The 18437-nt window shown below is 46.0% G+C and overlaps 1 protein-coding gene across 1 annotated transcript; it reads left to right on the top strand.

Annotated features, from left to right (window-relative positions):
- Nucleotides 1–487: 487 nt before the first annotated feature.
- Nucleotides 488–16973, top strand: THBS1 (thrombospondin 1). The gene is made up of 22 exons (XM_080671537.1): nt 488–663; nt 1221–1316; nt 1546–2105; nt 2971–3046; nt 3355–3554; nt 3671–3793; nt 4841–4934; nt 6368–6541; nt 7043–7219; nt 7507–7680; nt 7935–8062; nt 8164–8316; nt 8749–8967; nt 9417–9524; nt 10072–10231; nt 10388–10506; nt 12065–12299; nt 12489–12716; nt 12884–13155; nt 13560–13657; nt 13761–13900; nt 14796–16973. Exons 2-22 carry the CDS (start codon nt 1250–1252, stop codon nt 14801–14803), a joined length of 3513 nt encoding a protein of 1170 aa, XP_080527663.1. The 5' UTR covers nt 488–663; nt 1221–1249; the 3' UTR covers nt 14804–16973.
- The last annotated feature ends 1464 nt before the right edge of the window (nt 16974–18437 follow it).

The raw sequence follows: 18437 nt of genomic DNA, 5'->3' as shown, positions 1-18437 counted from the left end.
CCATCCCACCAGGATGGGTGGATGAGGGTCAACAAGTATATAAGCTGAACCTCTTTAACCACTGGGTCTCTCTTAGTCCCAATTACTCTGTCGTACCCCCTCCCTCTGTTTTACAAGCGGGCCCAGGGAGCCGGGTGTGTCTGAAAGCCCCCTACGGGTCTTGGCTGGGTGACAGTCACTGGTCGGGACGCTCACAGTGAGCGCATCGGCCTGCGTGGCGCAAGAGCCAAAGTGCTGAGCCTGTGCGCCACAGCCGCGTGGGCGGGGAACCTCGTTTTCTGAGAAGTTCCAGGGCTCTCCGAACCCAGCCCCCGCCTCCCCCCTTCACTTTCTAGCTGGAAAGTTGTGCGCCGAGCGGCGGGGGGCGGAGAGAGGAACCCAGACTGGCCCCCCTCCCGCTTCCTGCCCGGCCGCCTCCCATTGGCCAGATGCATGCCCAGGAATGTGAGCGCCGCTTTATAAGTGCGTGTCTCCTCGGCCTCCAGTCACTGCAGCCCAGCCGGCCAGCTAAACTTAACTCCCGCGAACTCTCCCCGCAGCCTTCACCCGCCACCGCCACCACTGCCGCCGCCGCCTCCCCGGACCGGGCGCGCTGCGCTCTCTAGGACTCGGCGCCCTCGCTGCCACTCGCCACTCGGAGCCGCTGCGCCCGTGAGCACACAGGTAAGGGTGTCTCCCAGAGGCCACCGAGGACCAGAGCTGCCCGGATCCACCCCGGGCTCCAGCCCCTCAAGGGACTTGGGACCCCATTCTGTCCCTCCAGCTGCTAGGGGTCTCCTCTGGTGGAAGAGCTTCAGAGCTATATTCTCCAGCTCTAGGTTCACAAACCACTCCTCAGGGCACCCCAAGATTTTCTTCTATTCTTTAAGTTCCCCCTAAATCTTTCTATCAGTTCTCTAGAGAAGGAGTCCCCTTTCCCATGTTCTCCCCGTACCCCCCAGACTACATCTTCTGGTCTTGCTGTTTACCCTCAACTTCCCAAGGAAACCCCCCAGATTGTTGGCCTTTGCACCCCCCACACCCCACTTTAAAACCACAATCTCTTGCCTTCAACTCTCACTTTCTTCCTGATGCCCTCTCCAAAGTAAATTCTGTTCTCCCTCATCCAGCCAATGTGGGGCCTCGGGGGTCCCCAGGGACCGGCCCCATGCCCAGCCCCAGGTTTTGCCCCCTCTCCCTGCTTTGCCACTTCTCACCCTGGGCTCTGCTTCCTGCTGCAGGCTCCCTGCTGGGCACAAGCAGCTCCGTCATGGGGGTCACCTGGGGACTCAGTGTCCTGTTCCTGTTGCATGTGTGTGGCTCCAGCCGCATTCCAGGTGAGTCTGTATAATACCTTGGAGGGGGAGGGAAGAAGAGGAGGTGCTGGTTACCCCAGGTGTGCCTCCCTCCCAGCTCTCCTCTCCCATTTCTCCCTAAGCCCTGACTGAACATCAGGATTCCCTTTCCGTGGTTTTCACACTGTCCCTCTGGCCCCATCCCTCAGAGCTGAGCCCCCCACCCCTGGCCCCTGTCTAGAAAGCTCACAGTGTGTCCCGCTCCTAACAGAGTCTGGGGGAGACAACAGCGTGTTTGACATCTTCGAACTCACCGGGGCTGCCCGCAAGGGCTCTGGGCGCCGACTGGTGAAGGGTCCTGACCCTTCCAGCCCAGCCTTCCGCATCGAGGATGCCAACCTGATCCCCCCTGTGCCTGACGACAAGTTCCAAGACCTAGTGGACGCCGTGCGTGCGGAGAAAGGTTTTCTCCTCCTGGCCTCCCTGAGGCAGATGAAGAAGACCCGAGGCACACTGCTGGCGGTGGAGCGGAAAGACCACTCTGGCCAGGTCTTCAGCGTGGTCTCCAATGGCAAAGCGGGCACCCTGGACCTGAGCGTGACCGTGCAGGGAAAGCAGCATGTGGTGTCGGTGGAAGAAGCACTCCTGGCCACCGGCCAGTGGAAGAGCATCACCCTGTTTGTGCAGGAGGACAGGGCCCAGCTGTACATCGACTGCGAGAAGATGGAGAATGCTGAACTAGACGCCCCCATCCAAAGCATCTTCACCAGGGACCTGGCCAGCATTGCCAGACTCCGCGTCGCAAAAGGGGGTGCCAACGACAATTTCCAGGTGAGGCATCTTCTCTGATTCCTGGTCTCTGGAGCCAGCTTCTCTGTCAGGAGGGCAATAGCAGGAGAGGCAGGGGTTCCAGTACAGGAAATACTGCCTGTGGACTAAAGCAGTGGTGCTTAAACTTTAGGGAGTTTCAGGATCCCCTGGAAGTCTTACTGCTGCACCCCACCCCCAGAGTTTCAGGTTCAGTAGATCTGGGCTGGGGCCTGATAATTTGCTTTTCTAAGAAGTTCCAGCTGAGGTTGATGTTAGTGGGGGTCTTCTGGGGACCACACTTTGAAAGCCACTAAAGGAAATGGATGATTTTCCTATAACAGCTTGTTCAAGCCTTAGTTTCTTCTTATACTCTTCTCAAGAAATATAACTTATTTCAAATGCATCCAACCAACTGTAATATTGCTTGAAATGGATATTTTGTTTGAGCAGAATAAATACCACTTTGCTATTTGATCCCTCATGGGGATGTGGCGGGTCTCAGATAAAAGGTTAAAGTAGTGGTGATTTGCTGCTGCAGCTTCTTTTTTTGGTTAAACTTCTAGGTCTTTGCAACTGTGGCTTTGAAACTCCCACCTTTAACTCTTTGACATGAAGACTGTCATTATATCCTCGACCATAGTATCAGATTCCACTTCCTGTGTACCCAAGTAGGCTGATAACTGAATTCTTTGTAGAATACTGAAGACTTGGCAGAAGACACAATTAAGATGTTGAAGTTGTTTGGCAATTTATGTTGGTGTGCTATTTTGACATGGTGACCTTAAAAGGGAGCTCTTTCAAACTTCTAGAATACTTACTGTGTGCTTTTCCTCCCACGTCCCTCCCCCCGAACACTCTGCAAGTAACGTGTGTCCTCTGCCCACAGGGGGTGCTGCAGAATGTGAGGTTTGTCTTTGGAACCACACCAGAAGACATCCTCAGGAACAAAGGCTGCTCCAGCTGTGAGTACCCTTCTGTTTTTAGGGTACATGTGGAAATTGGGGGATTCCACTTAAAGCAAGCTAAGAAACTTAAACAGTGTTGGTTGTGTGTACATTACCCTGGGTAACATGATAAGAGGTATATAAAAATGACCTTAGAAGGCTATTCCACACTCACACACACATACACACACACACACACACACACACAAACACACACACCCTCCACCTGCATCCCTCGCCCCAAGTGAAATGTCTTCTACAACTAGGAACTCCGGTGAGAGCACCTTCTGTTCCTTTTCTCATTGTGTGTGCTTGTTCCTTGGCAGCTACAAATGCCATCCTCACCCTTGACAACAACGTGGTGAATGGGTCCAGCCCCGCCATCCGCACCAACTATATTGGCCATAAGACAAAGGACCTGCAAGCCATCTGCGGCATCTCTTGTGATGAGCTGTCCAGCATGGTCCTGGAGCTGAGGGGCCTGCGCACCATCGTGACCACGCTGCAGGACAGCATCCGCAAAGTGGTCAGTGGCCTCCAGCCCCAGCCCTTGAGCATGAGCCCCTGCAGGCTTAGCCTTTAGTGTGATCCCGAACGACTGGAAATGAGATTGGACACTGATGACCTTTCTCCCCCTTTTAGACTGAAGAGAACAAAGAGCTGGCCAATGAGCTGAGGAGGCCTCCCCTCTGCTACCACAACGGAGTTCAGTACAGGAATAACGAGGAATGGACTGTTGATAGCTGCACCGAGTGCCGCTGTCAGGTAAGGGCTCTTTACAAACTGAAATACAAATCGATGGCATGTGTTTGAAGCCACGGCCTCTGGGGAAATACCCAGTTGGCCACACAAGCTCTTTTTATGTTCCATGGCCTGATAACCAAATATGTGTGTGTGTGTGTGTGTGTGTGTGTGTGTGTGTGTGTGTGTGTGTTTGAGATGCAAGTATGACATCTATAAATCTTCTTTAAACTCTCACGGAGATTTCCAAAGTTATACATCAGGCAAAGTATCTAAAAGAACAAATCTAAAACATCAGAATCATTGACCTGCTTTATTTCACAGACTAAGTGTTGAATGTCAGGTGAATAACACCTGGTTGGAAGAGCCTTTTCCCCAGCCCTGATTTGTATTCAGCTATGACAAGGTGGTTCTTTTAACACGGTACAGACTGTCAGACTGTAACTCAGCCCGACATTGTTAGGACGCCACTGTCCCCTTAGTTCAGATGGCCCTGCCCCAGTGCATGTCACGCTAGCTCTCCCCAGTGCCTGTGGCAGGTGAGTTTGGGGGTTCATCTGGCTCAAGCAAAATCAAGCTTAAATACAAATCATGGCCTGCTGAATTGTGGAGCCATCTTTATTAAATTCCATTCTTCTCCAACGTAATATAAAGCCAGATCTATACATGAGGGGGGAAATATGCTCATTGATCTGCTTTTCCCCATGGAGATAATAAGTTTTAAATTTAAAAGTACCAGCTGAGTTTTAGGAGTTCAATCTCAGATGCAATTTAATTGATTTGACTTATATCTTGTGATTCTCTATGGATAAATTCTTCATGTAATAACTTTCACCATTGACTAAGTAGCAATTAAGAAAGAACTTTCCAAGGAATGGAGTGACAAGTAACTAGTCCAGAACTCTGTCTACAATACTGGTGACTGCAAATAAGATAGACCTTCTATCGAAATCATTCCAGTAGAGCACGTGTGGCCCTGACCATTCATTGAGGGACTGAAATGTTATCGTATGGAAGCTTCTGCTTGCAGTATGTTCAGTAACCCGTTTCTTCCTCCCTCTTGCTCTGCAGAACTCAGTTACCATCTGCAAAAAAGTGTCCTGCCCCATAATGCCCTGCTCCAATGCCACAGTTCCTGATGGAGAATGCTGCCCACGGTGTTGGCGTAAGTTCCTAAAACTGCATAGCCATTCTTCAGTGACTAGGTCAGCTCTGCATAAATGCTGGACCCCCACCCCCACTTCCACCACATGTTTTCATTCATTCAGCTCTTTGCTGCAGCATCCGGTTACCTGATGGCTTATTTGCTGTATAGAACCAAAAACGCCATTATGACTAAATTTCGGTCATAATGAGCAATCATAATCTTGGTATAGCTTATTGATCCCAATTGTATGCTTTGAGGAATAGAAAGATGGATTTATAGCAGCAGTAATTCCAAGTTCTTAGACTGCTTCTAGAATTTGGCCTTATGGCCCAGAGTTAAGGAAAATCTGCTCACCAGAAAAATTGATGGTCTAAAGTGCAAGCATTGGATTTAATTGGGCCAAAAGTCCTATCCAGTTTATCTGTAAGAACAGGAGGTCTAGTAGAGTAATAGCAGTCAGAGTTTTAGGGTACTAAAGAAAGAGGGCAGGCACTACATTGTTGCATGGCACCCTACCCCTGGTTTTCGTTGCTAGTATAAAGTAATCACTGTGCTGAGACAATGTTGAATGCAGTAGTACAAGTCATAAAAATGATTCATCACAACAAAGATAAGAAATAAAACAGGAAAGCAGCGCTTGCTTGCACACATCCCTACACCCACACACACTGGTCACAGCTCAGGATAACCAGTCCCGCCCAGGGATCCTGTTCCCAATGCTGGCGCTGTAATAATCATTTACATATCTATTTCTATTCAGCATTCACTTCAGGTGTGGGTTTAAGGAAACAGCTAGCTGGGGACTAGCAGAGTTTTGAACTTGAACTAGGGGTTGCTAGGAAAACTTCCAACTGATGGCAAGAGAAAACAAGTTCTCTATCTTGTGTCTGATACAGCTCGGTGTGATTGTAGTCATGGTGCCTGGGCGCATGGCAAACAAATACACTCTCCTTCTGTAAAAATATGTGCAGAGAAGGCCCCAAATGCTAAGGTGAGGGGAGCAGCACACTGATGAACCTCATGACCGAGTTGGAGCCCAGAGCCAAGAGCAGCTGAGCTGCCTTCAAGCTCACCTGTCAAACGCATGGGCTGTGGCTCCCCTAAAAAGCAGAAGTGGCTCCTATAAGCTGCCTAAAACGCTGGTGTTCTTGAAAGTCTGAGACTGGAAATGCCTACCAGTCAGGAAAGGGAAACTCATTTGAAATGCAGAGAGAGGTGAAAGGAGGCAACATGAATAGAAGAACACAGTGGGAGAAAGCAGAGCTGTGCTGATGCAGGCCAGCATTCCATTACCCCATGCAGTACCCACAATGACCTGGGATAAACCCCTTGGCTATTAGCCTAAGAAATAGATTGCTTTCCACCCTCTGGCAAGGGAAGGAAGTCCTGAACGGAGCAGTCTAAAGAATAGTCTTAATGACCACACACAAACACACCTGTTTCCTCCGCAGCCAGCGACTCTGCGGATGATGGCTGGTCCCCGTGGTCCGAATGGACCTCCTGCTCCGCGACATGTGGCAACGGGATCCAGCAGCGCGGTCGCTCCTGCGACAGCCTCAACAACCGGTGCGAGGGCTCCTCTGTCCAGACGCGGACCTGCCACATCCAGGAGTGTGATAAGAGATGTAAGCATCTTGGCCACTTGCGAATGTGGAGAACTGACCTGTTCTTGTCATCACCATGAGCAACTCCAAAGCGTAGAGGCTCAGGGCACAGGTTGTAGACCAGCCTTGGGCAAACTACGGCCCGCGGGCCGGATCCGGCTGTTCTCTCTGGTTCTCTTGCTCTCCCCTCCGCTCCTTTACTTTGAATTTATATTAGTTCACACAAACACTCCATCCATGCTTTTGTTCTGGCCCTCCGGTCCTGTTTAAGAACCCATTGTGGCCCTTGAGTCAAAAAGTTTGCCCACCCCTGGGCTAGACTCTGGGTCAGAAGCCTAGTTCCACCACGTACCTGGTCAAGCTTGAGCACAATGCACCCTCTCCAAGACGCTTTTCTCATCTGCAAATGGGGGATAGTAATAGTTCTCGATTGAGGAATTTAGTTAGATAACGCATTTAAAACGGTCAGCACAGGGATTGGCTTGTGGCACACACCCGGTAACCACCAGCTTTGTGCTTTAGTTAAGCAGGATGGCGGCTGGAGTCACTGGTCCCCATGGTCATCTTGTTCTGTGACGTGCGGCGATGGCGTGATCACAAGGATCCGGCTCTGCAACTCGCCCAGCCCCCAGATGAACGGGAGACCTTGTGAAGGCGAAGCTCGGGAGACCAAAGCCTGCGCGAGAGACGCCTGCCCTGGTGAGTGAGCAGCTCTGCCCCGCTGGTTGCCTGGCACCTGACCTATCTGCTCAGTGGATCGTGGAGGGAAAAGGTTACTTTCTAGAGAAACAAACAAATTCCTACATACTCAGCAGTTTCTTTTAATGAAAAACAGAAAGAAAACCATTTCAAACTTGCCCTCTTCCCAAACATTCTTCATGTGTCAGGGTAGCAGGGTTTCCTGAACAAACTTAGGGGAGTCTTCTGTGACAAATACGGTGTTCGCAGTGGACCTTAATGTCTCCATGTGGTTTGCTTTCTGACAGTCAACGGAGGCTGGGGTCCCTGGTCACTGTGGGACATCTGCTCCGTCACCTGTGGAGGAGGGGTGCAGACACGGAGCCGGCTCTGCAACAACCCCACCCCCCAGTTTGGAGGCAAGGACTGTGTTGGCGATGTGATGGAAAACCAGATCTGCAACAAGCAGGACTGCCCCATTGGTGAGCCACGCAGCCAAGAGACAAAACCGCCCTGGGGGGTTCTTTTAACCGAATGCCACGGTCAGCATTCAAGGGAGCTCTGGCTCTGAATGGCCCTGAGCAGTTTGATTATTCTAAGTGCCAGGTGAACAACATAACCTCAAGTTATCACTTACATAAACCCTACAGGATTTTACCTTGTGTGGTATTTTTAGTGACCAGTATGGCAGTTAGCGGCAGCGTAGACCAACCATTTCCCTCTTCTTTTGTCTCAGATGGATGCCTGTCCAACCCCTGCTTTGCTGGGACCAAGTGCACCAGCTACCCTGATGGCAGCTGGAAGTGCGGTGCTTGTCCCCCGGGCTACGGCGGAGATGGCATCCACTGCAAAGACATTGATGAGGTGAGAAACCGATGCTGCCCTAGGAAAGCATGGAGCCTGTCCTCCTCATTCCCTGTGGCAGTGTTCCCTAAACATGAAGCAAACTGCCGTTTCTCCCCTAGTGCGCCCTGGTGCCTGACGCCTGCTTCAGCCACAATGGAGAGCACAGGTGCGAGAACACAGACCCCGGCTACAACTGCCTGCCCTGCCCGCTGCGCTTCACTGGCCCGCAGCCCTTCGGCCGGGGCGTGGAGCAGGCCACCGCCAACAAACAGGTACAGTGGGCCAGACGGGTGGGCCAGCGTAAAGGAAGGTGCCCTCGGCGGGAACAACCAGGAAAGGGAGAAATGTCATTGCATCACCTTCACATAAAAACAGGAGGGGTGAATGCGCAATCCAGCCTTTAGAAGCAGGACTAGAGAATCGGTATTAAGTCCAGCAGCGGAAGGATAGTCCATCAGATTTGCAATGCTGCTCTGGAGTAACTTGTGAGCAATGGTGCTGAGCAATTTCAGGAAAAACACATAAAGTGGTGTTACCCTGTAGCCGGGACACCCACGGGGTGGGGGAAAGGACAGAAGTGACCCACACCCTTCCCTTTGGGGCCTGTCTGTTCGGAGATGACAGGGACCTGGGTTATTCTTGTTTCTGCCGTATCTCGAGATGCTTGAAGGCTCTGCATTAACATCAGTCTGTTGTCCTCTCAGGTGTGCAAACCCCGCAACCCTTGCACGGATGGGACTCACGACTGCAACAGTAATGCCAAGTGCAACTACCTGGGCCATTACAGCGACCCCATGTACCGCTGCGAGTGCAAGCCCGGCTACGCGGGCAACGGCATCATCTGCGGGGAGGACTCCGACCTGGACGGCTGGCCCAACGAGGACCTGGTGTGCGTGGCCAACGCAACCTACCACTGCAAGAAGGTAAACCCGCTCCCTCACACACCGCCCGGAGGGCACATCAGCCTGACCCAAAGAATCAGCGAGGGGATTTTAAATGCTACAAGTCTGAAAATGAAACTGAAAGATCAGGTCACCCAAAGGCAGAGCATTAACTCTCCATCATAGTAAAGCACCGGGGGCCAAGAATGTGGCCGTGGCAGCCCTTTGGCACATGTGTCCCATAGTCTGTTATTTTGTCCAAAGAAATGTTCGCCTCCCGACCAGACACCAGCAGATTATGGCTTGTGTTCCCAGCATGTACAGAGCCGAGAGCATTTATACAAATTTATATCTATCCCCCAAGAAAATGTTCAAATTTTTGCCTTCCCATAAAAAATATATGTTGTTACCGAGTAGCATACAGTGCTTCCATGTGTGAGCTGAGCGAGGATGTGCGGGCTGCGGCTAAAATGAGCATCTTCTCTTTCCAGGATAATTGCCCCAACCTTCCCAACTCAGGGCAGGAAGACTATGACAAGGACGGTATCGGCGATGCCTGTGATGACGACGATGACAATGATAAAATTCCAGATGATAGGGTAAAAACAATGTCTTCCACTCCTCTTTCATCTTTCCTATCCAGTAACAGCATGAAACACTTTCAGACTCACTGAATTTATAAAGTTATAAGGAAAAATATACCAAACTGGTATATAGGATAGTTTGAGGACATAAATGTTTCCACGAGAACATTTAAATAAGGGTTATGTTTTTCATCACAACCTTCCTTCACCCCATTTGAGCAAGATAACCCATAAACAATGACACTTGGCTCCCCAGAGTCATCTGAAATGTTTTATCTGAATTACAGTGAAATTTACTTTGGGAGTATTGAGAACTGAGATGAGCTTATATTTACATCTCACTGACTTAGAGCCCCCAGGAATCCATGTTTCCTTCATGATGTCCTGGCTTTTAACGTCTGCAGTGATCATTTTACACTGAGTGCTCAATCAGTATAGCCAGGAAATAACTGGTAGGAAATAACTGTTGCAGGTATTTGCAGTTTTATAGTATGCAGGTGGTTTGAGCTTTGAGCTGGTTTCACAGACAATGTTGTAAAATGCTCCATTTCTTCTCTTACAGGACAACTGTCCGTTCCATTACAACCCAGCCCAGTATGACTACGACAGAGACGACGTGGGAGACCGCTGTGACAACTGCCCCTACAACCACAACCCCGATCAGGCTGACACAGACAACAATGGGGAAGGAGACGCCTGTGCGGTCGACATCGATGGGGACGGTGAGGCACTCCCTGGCTCCAACAGGCCCCTAGGCAATGGTGACCTCACTCAGCTATTGAGTGGTTGTTCTCCAGCCCTGGCTGTTCTCCAGTTTGTGCAGTTTTGTTGAAACAACCGAGGCGGAGATTTCACCTCATTTGTCCTGTTCTCTGCAGGTATCCTCAATGAACGAGACAACTGCCAGTATGTCTATAATGTGGACCAGAAGGACACTGATATGGATGGGGTTGGAGATCAGTGTGACAACTGCCCTCTGGAACATAATCCAGATCAGGTAGGTGGACTCCTCTCAATATCTTTCAGTGAAGTACTGGAATATCCCTTTCTAGGCCTACGAAAAGGAGAGAGCAGACACTGCCATTCCCATGGCTCTCCGTGATCTCGTAGCCAATCATAATATCTTTAGGTAAACAGTTTGCCTGATGGGATCTCCTGGCAGAGTCCCATCGATCATCAGCATGGCAGTCTTGTAACTTCAATCTTGTCTTGTACAAGAAGGTCTGCGGGACTTGTTCCGCATGAAATACCATTAAGATAAATTATACAGAGTTGAAATCTGACAGCTCTAGTATGTTAATCATATTTAAGACTAAGAGATAAAAGAAATATCCTGAAGCAAAATAACCATTTTCTTGGTTAATGGTATAATCTGGCTGGAAGAAAATCATCAAACTAAAACTACTTCCCCTAAAGTGTTAGGCGATAATTCATTCTTCAAAAGTGTTTGGCATTGCAATCAGATATCACTATCCACCCATGCTGGGGAGTGCTACAGACAGACATTAGCCAGGACAGTTTCCATGTCTGAAAGTATTTCTTTTCTTGTGCAGTTGCCCATAGTTACTTTCTAAGTACAAAAGTTAAGGAATTTTTTTTCTTCTAAAGTGCATTGTTCTGGAAATTTAGAAACCAGCTTTTAAAAATGGGAGTATTTTTATAAGATTCAAGATATGAGAAGTACAGCTTTTTCCTCCCTAGTATTTGCTCTTATGAGGTCCTGTAAAACAAAGGCAACAAGATAAAGGGCTTTGGGGCCATAATGGGAAAAGTGTGCATGATCTGATATGGCTTTGATGACCAAATGGTAATGAGAGTCATATTTTGAGATTGGATCTTACCATAAATTAAATGTTTTCAATGTCATTTAACCTCCCTGGATGAGTTTTTGGTTCCTCAGACTGTGATCAAATTTATAACAAAATTCAGGCATCATATAAAAACCTTACTAAGAGCAAGAAAAATTCCAGTTTGTGTATAAATGATCTTTAAGCATCGCATGCACACTGGATAATGTAAAAGGACTCTGAGAAATATAGTTTTGACTCTATCTCAGCCAATATACGACAGTCTTTATGAACTAGATCTATAAAACCAAATACCTAAAAATAAAAGAAACTAATTGATCCTACCATATGAGTTACCCAGTATGCATAAAAAACAGTGCCATGTTTCCATGACTTGATGGCCTAGAGTAGAAGTTGACATGTCAACAAATTTACAATTGAAAAATAATAAAATGTACCCAAAGATTTCATTTAACATTAAGATAAAAGCAGTTAACATTGCATTTCATCTTTAGTGAATAATGCTTTCTATTTAATTTTATTTAGCATGTTTTATATTTTTTTAAACTCCTAAAAATCCCTTTTCAAATTTTCATATGAAAACAAGGATTAAGGAAAAAAACTTAAAATGTGTTACTATTACTGTCTTTTGGCATAGCATATAGACTTGAAACTCTACCGGCCACATCAAACATTAGTGAATTTTCCATAAGTTATCATTAACATTAATAACTTATACCTCAATTTACCCTCCGTTTCTCTCTCTAGCTTGACTCTGACTCGGACCTCATTGGAGACACCTGTGACAACAATCAGGATATTGATGAAGATGGCCACCAGAACAACCTGGACAATTGTCCCTACGTGCCCAACGCCAACCAGGCTGACCACGACAAAGACGGCAAGGGAGACGCCTGCGACCATGACGATGACAATGACGGCATTCCTGATGACAGGGACAACTGCAGGCTTGTGCCCAATCCTGACCAGAAGGACTCCGATGGTGAGTCATGGAGCCACCTTCTAAGAGAGGAACTGAAACCAGGGCCCTCTAGGTTGAGGACATAAACACAAAGTTGAATGCACACAAGAGGATGAAGAGACTAACTGCCAACTTTGACAAGATGGAGTTTCTGACACCAGTAATAACAGTGTTTCAGAATTTCACTCAACTCTTGCCTTTCTCACCTAGGTGATGGTCGAGGTGATGCTTGCAAAGATGACTTTGACCATGACAGTGTGCCAGACATTGATGACATCTGTCCTGAAAACATTGATATCAGTGAGACTGATTTCCGCCGATTCCAGATGATTCCTCTGGATCCCAAAGGGACATCCCAAAATGATCCTAACTGGGTGGTACGCCATCAGGGTAAAGAGCTCGTCCAGACGGTCAACTGTGATCCTGGACTTGCCGTAGGTGAGTAGTGAGTTCTTTGCATAACAGGCTAGCATACATGGGAAAGGAGCAAATGTAAAACCTGCAGTGAGTGTGTCCCTGTGGGTACTAGGATGTCTGGGAATGGAATCGAGAACCTTCTGACAGCTGCCGTTTTTAACCTGGGTCTGGCTTCACTCACCTTCCAGGTTATGATGAGTTTAATGCTGTGGACTTCAGCGGCACCTTCTTCATCAACACCGAAAGAGACGATGACTATGCCGGATTTGTATTTGGCTACCAGTCCAGCAGCCGCTTCTATGTTGTGATGTGGAAGCAGATCACCCAGTCCTACTGGGACACCAACCCCACAAGGGCTCAGGGATACTCGGGCCTTTCTGTGAAAGTCGTGAACTCCACCACCGGGCCTGGCGAGCACCTGCGGAATGCGCTGTGGCACACAGGAAACACCCCTGGCCAGGTAGGAGCAACCCCACGGAAGGGAGGGAGGGAGGTGGGGATTCGACCAGCACAAGGGATGCTGTGCTTTGACCGGGACTCAGGGAGTCTTAGAAATCACGTCCCCACCATCAGCTGCAGCACTAAGCTCTGCTCTGTAAACCATAACTGTCTGAGAGGGGAGCTCGCCATAACAAGAGTTGCCCTTCAGATCCAAAGGCAGTTTCAGTCTCTTCAAACAAAGAGGCTCCTTCTCTTCTCTCTTTCTACTTTACATGTGCATTCAAGGGCACACATCAAATGGAAGAGGCCTTAGAAAAATCCTACGTTTCAGCCCTCTAACATAGGTCAGCTTGGCACTTTTCATTCTCACAGAATGAAATATAAATCTTCTCATCACGGTTTCAACCTTTCCTTTTCCTTCAGGTGCGCACCCTGTGGCATGACCCTCGTCACATTGGCTGGAAAGATTTCACCGCCTACAGATGGCGTCTCAGCCACAGGCCAAAGACTGGTTTCATTCGGTAAGATCGCACTCATTAAATTTCACTTACAGTCACAATGATGGGCAAGAAGGAAGAGACAAACATAGGGGTGTCACTAACGACATTTTCTTTCTTCCTGCAGAGTGGTGATGTATGAAGGGAAGAAAATCATGGCTGACTCAGGACCCATCTATGACAAAACCTATGCTGGTGGTAGACTAGGGTTGTTTGTCTTCTCTCAAGAAATGGTGTTCTTCTCCGACCTGAAATATGAATGCAGAGGTAGGAGCAACATTATAGTTAATGGACAGTTGACATCTCTAATTCAGACTGACTTCGGCAATGCCAATTATGGGGGAGTCCAATTTAAAGACTGTTTTACAGACAGGGTCATCTGTAGTTGGCTGTTGAAGACCATGATAAAAATGAAATAAGGCCTATGAACTGTGGCTTATGAAATCCTGAGTCTTGTTAACAATATCAATTTGCTTAGCAGTCTCTGTGCTCTTCATACACAGTGCGAAGGAAAACCGCAGGCAGGCTCCTGCACAGGTTAGGCCACACTAATAATACCTAACATTTGACATGTTCCTCGTAGTTTTGTCTGTGCCATTGCAGCACAAGTTGCTTTCACATTCTTCCCCTGTCGTACAAGGAAGGGAGAGTGTTGCCTTCATGTTGGCATGTTCACTTTCACTGTTAACCTGAGCTGTTTTCCTCTGTCCTCATTCACTCTGTGGCCACCTAACCTCATGGAGGCCAGCATTGGGACTGCCAAAAGAATAAGTGCTTCAAAAATGTTTACAGGGACAAGGCCTGATGCCAACAAGATCCATTGGAGTAAAAAGATGGTTCATTTACTCAAAAAATATTTAAATTATGATATAATCTTTGAGTCTGAATGTTTAACATGAAATGCCCTAAACTTTGAACACTGAAGGTCTTAGAGAGCATAGCCCATAGCCTAAGTTCTGCAAGGCTGCGCTGTACCAATCTCCTAGCAACAGTGTTCAAACACGTTAACATTTAATTTTATAAGCTGGCCATCTCATATTATGGTTTTGTCATTATAAAAGTAGAGCTATACCTAGGTTGTTAATTCATTAACTGATATTAAGGTAACAATGCCTTTGTGAATTAGTTTTTATTTATATATCTGTGTTTGTTTACTTAACAGATTCCTAATTTTCAAACTGTTGATCAAAAGACTGATCATAACCAATGCTGGTATTGCACCTTCTGGAACTATGGGCTTAAGGAAACCCCCAGGATCACGCCTCCCTGCTGCCTCTTTCTCTGCTTGCATCAGTGTGGACTCCTAAGACATGTGACTTGACTCAAGAAAAATGCAATTTTCCCAATCAGACTCAGCATTCAGCCTCTGAACGAGAAGAGAATCTTGCAAGAATATAAACAGTGACTTTGGTCTGCTTTTGGAAAAAAGCAAAAGCATCCACCTGCCTCAGTGGGAAGGTGCCAGCTCCACCCAGCTTTGGTCAGAGCAGGCTGCACCAAAATTGTGAGGCCTTCTCTGAGCAACGGACTCAGAAGCCCTTTCAGGCACGTCAGAGAAGGGAGGACTCACTAGCATTGGCAAACAACCACTCCTGACCTACTCCCTCGGGAATAGGGGGATCAGGGCCAAAGCTCGGGGGTGGGGGGACCACATACCCAAGAGATGATTGTATGAGGAAAATATGGAGGAACTGTTACACGTTTGGTACTAAACCATTTTCAGGGGATTGAAAGACTATTGCTGGATTTCATGATGCTGACGGACCCGTGTTAGCTGATTGGCACTTACATAGAAGCAGGGGAGGGAGGAAAGGACTGACTTCTGGACTTCCTCTCGGATCCCCACCCCTTACATGTCACATGTAGTGACCAGAATAGGGAGGCAGGATTAAACCAGAGTGTAAGGCAGTGCTGGCTGCCACTGCCTAGTTACACTGGAATTGTCGGTTTTATTCCAGATATAGCTTGTGCAGATGTAGCAGGAAAATAAAACCTACCATCTCAGAGAGCACCAGGCTGCCTCCCAAGGGAGGGGCAGCCATGCTTGTATTTTTATGGTTAGAAAGGCACAAAATTATCAACTAAGACATTCCTTTTCTCTTTTTTCCTGAATATCATGGAGTTTTCTAATTCTTTTGGACTGTAGTTTTGGGCTTTTTTACACTTTACAATGTAAAATATTTATTTTTCACCTACTCTGGAGAATTTGTCTGACTTCATGGAACAGGAAGAAGCATAAGGACTATCCATATCACCTTTGTTGAGTCTTCATGACTGTAAGATTGTAAATACAGATTATTTATTAACTCTGTTCTACCTGGAACTTAGGTTTTGTATGGAAAGTGAGAGTAGGTATTGAGCTTTATCAGCCAATCTCTGGCAAGGGAGGGCACGAGGAAAATCAGCGTAGCGAGCTGCTCTTTGCTTTGTGCTTAAATGAGTCGGGATTTCTTGTCTTTTCCAGTGGGATTAGCTGGCTGTCCATTTGCGAGTGCGTTTAGATGGCAAAGAAAGCCATGAGGCCTTTGATACTGTCTTACCCCATCCCTTGTGCCTATTTCCAGGGAGAAGAAAAGCATCTACGCTTATTATTTTTTCATTTTTCCAAAAGAAAAAAATGACAAAGGTGAAACTTACATACAAATATTACCTCAATTGTTGTGTGACTGAGTAAAGAACTTTTGGCTCAAGCAGAAAGAGTTTAAGTGTCTAACAAACTTAAAGCTACTGTAGTACCTAAAAAAAGTCAATGTTGTACATAGTATAAAAATTCTTTGCAGAAAAGTATTCCCAGTAAGGAAATAGCATTGAAATGTTAAATACATTTTCTGAAAGTTATGTTTTTTTCTATCATCTTGTATACTATTGCTTTATTTTTATAAATTATTTTCTCAATGCCATTGGAATAGATATCTCAGATTGTGTAGATACGCTATTTAAATAATTTATCAGGAAATACTGCCTGTAGAGTTAGTATTTCTATTTTTATAAAATGTTTGCACACTGAATTGAAGAATTGTTGGGTTTTGTTTTGTTTTTGATTTGTTTTGCTTGCCCCACCCCGTTTTTACTATTTGCCAATACCTTTTTCTAGGAATGTGCTTTTTTTTTGTACATTTTATCCATTTTACATTCTAAAGCAGTGTAAGTTGTATATTACTGTTTCTTATGTACAAGGAACAACAATAAAACATATGGAAATTTATATTTATACTTACTGTATCCACATTTATTTGTTCTCTATTGGCTTTATGTTATGAGATATGGATAAATTCCATTCTTTTATCAGTATGACATGCATAGTCCCCAAAAAGGATATTAATAAAATGTCACATTTTATTAATGTCATTTATTGAATCCTTTTTAAAATCTAATGAAAACAAAGGAGGAAAACCAGGATTGAAGCATATAAATTCCTGCACCTACATTTTCTAACCCACGAATGTCGGCACTTGGTAGCAACACAATTGCATGTTGTGGAGATGCTTTAGAAATGTTATGAGGGAAAAATTATCCTTGAAAAACTTCACCAAACTCTACATATATCACCTTTTAAAGAATGAATGTGCCTTGCACCAAAAACATGACTAAAGACAAAAGTAGAATCCTAAAAATATATACACATAAAAAACATCAAATTGCCAAAACCAGTTTGGCTCAGTGGATAGAGCGTCGGCCTGCGGACTGAAGGGTCCCGGGTTTGATTCCGGTCAAGGGCATGTACCTTGGTTGCGGGCACATCCCCGGTGGGAGGTGTGCAGGAGGCAGTTGATCGATGTTTCTCTCTCATCGATGTTTCTGGCTTTCTATCCCTCTCCCTTCATCTCTGTAAAATATCAATAAAATATATTAAAAAAAAAATCAAATTATTTTATGAAGAGGACAAAGTTTCAGGTAGGCTAACCATGAATATAGGCTACTGACCAATTAATGTCAAGTTCTAGTAAAAATAGCTAGAATAAGAAATTTTATGAATAGTTTAAAGATCTGGCTTTCAGGTCCATTAAACACTAGAAAGGATTGAGCAAGATAGAATCTTCTTGTTGATTTTTCTCAAAAACACTTATCTAGGCTAGCATAATCATATATAAGTATAATTTGCCAAATCATTTTATGGCACTCAGGTGCAGAATCAAGAACTAGAAGGTGGTAATGATTATAGAGTTTGGAAAACTGATACCTATCCTTCTGAAATTATTCCAAAAAATTGAAGAGGAGGGAAGATTCCCAAACTTATTTTTCAAAGCCAGACAGTATTACCCTAATTTTAAAACTAGACAAAGATATTAGCAAAAAATAAAAGAATATTGTAGGATAATATCCCTAATGAACATAGATGCAAAAATCTTAAACAAAATATTAGCAAACTGAATTGAACAAAACATTTAAAAGATCATACATCATGACCAAGTGGGATTTATTGCAGTGACACAAGGCTGGTTCAATATCTGCAAACCAATTAATGTTATACAGCACATAAATAAAAATCATGATCATATCAATATATGCAGAAAAAAGCATTTGATAAAATCAAACATCCACATATTATAAAAACTCTCAGCAAAATGGGGATAAAGGAAACAAACGTCAACAAAATACAGAACATATATGACAAACCCACAGCTAACAATACTCAGTGGGGAAAAGCTGAGAGATTTTTCTTTAATATCTGGAATAAGACAAGGCTGTCCACTTTCACCACTTTTATTCAACACTAGAGGCCCAGTGCATGAAAACTCATGCACTGGTGGGGGGGACGGTCCCTTGGCCCAGCCTGCCCCTCTCACAGTCCAGGAGCCCTCAG

Source organism: Plecotus auritus (assembly GCF_963455305.1).
Source record: "Plecotus auritus genome assembly, chromosome: 1".
In the NCBI taxonomy this organism is placed as follows: domain Eukaryota; kingdom Metazoa; phylum Chordata; class Mammalia; order Chiroptera; family Vespertilionidae; genus Plecotus; species Plecotus auritus.
The sequence above is the reverse complement of the archived record's forward strand: the minus strand, read 5'-3'. Positions and strand labels throughout refer to the sequence as shown.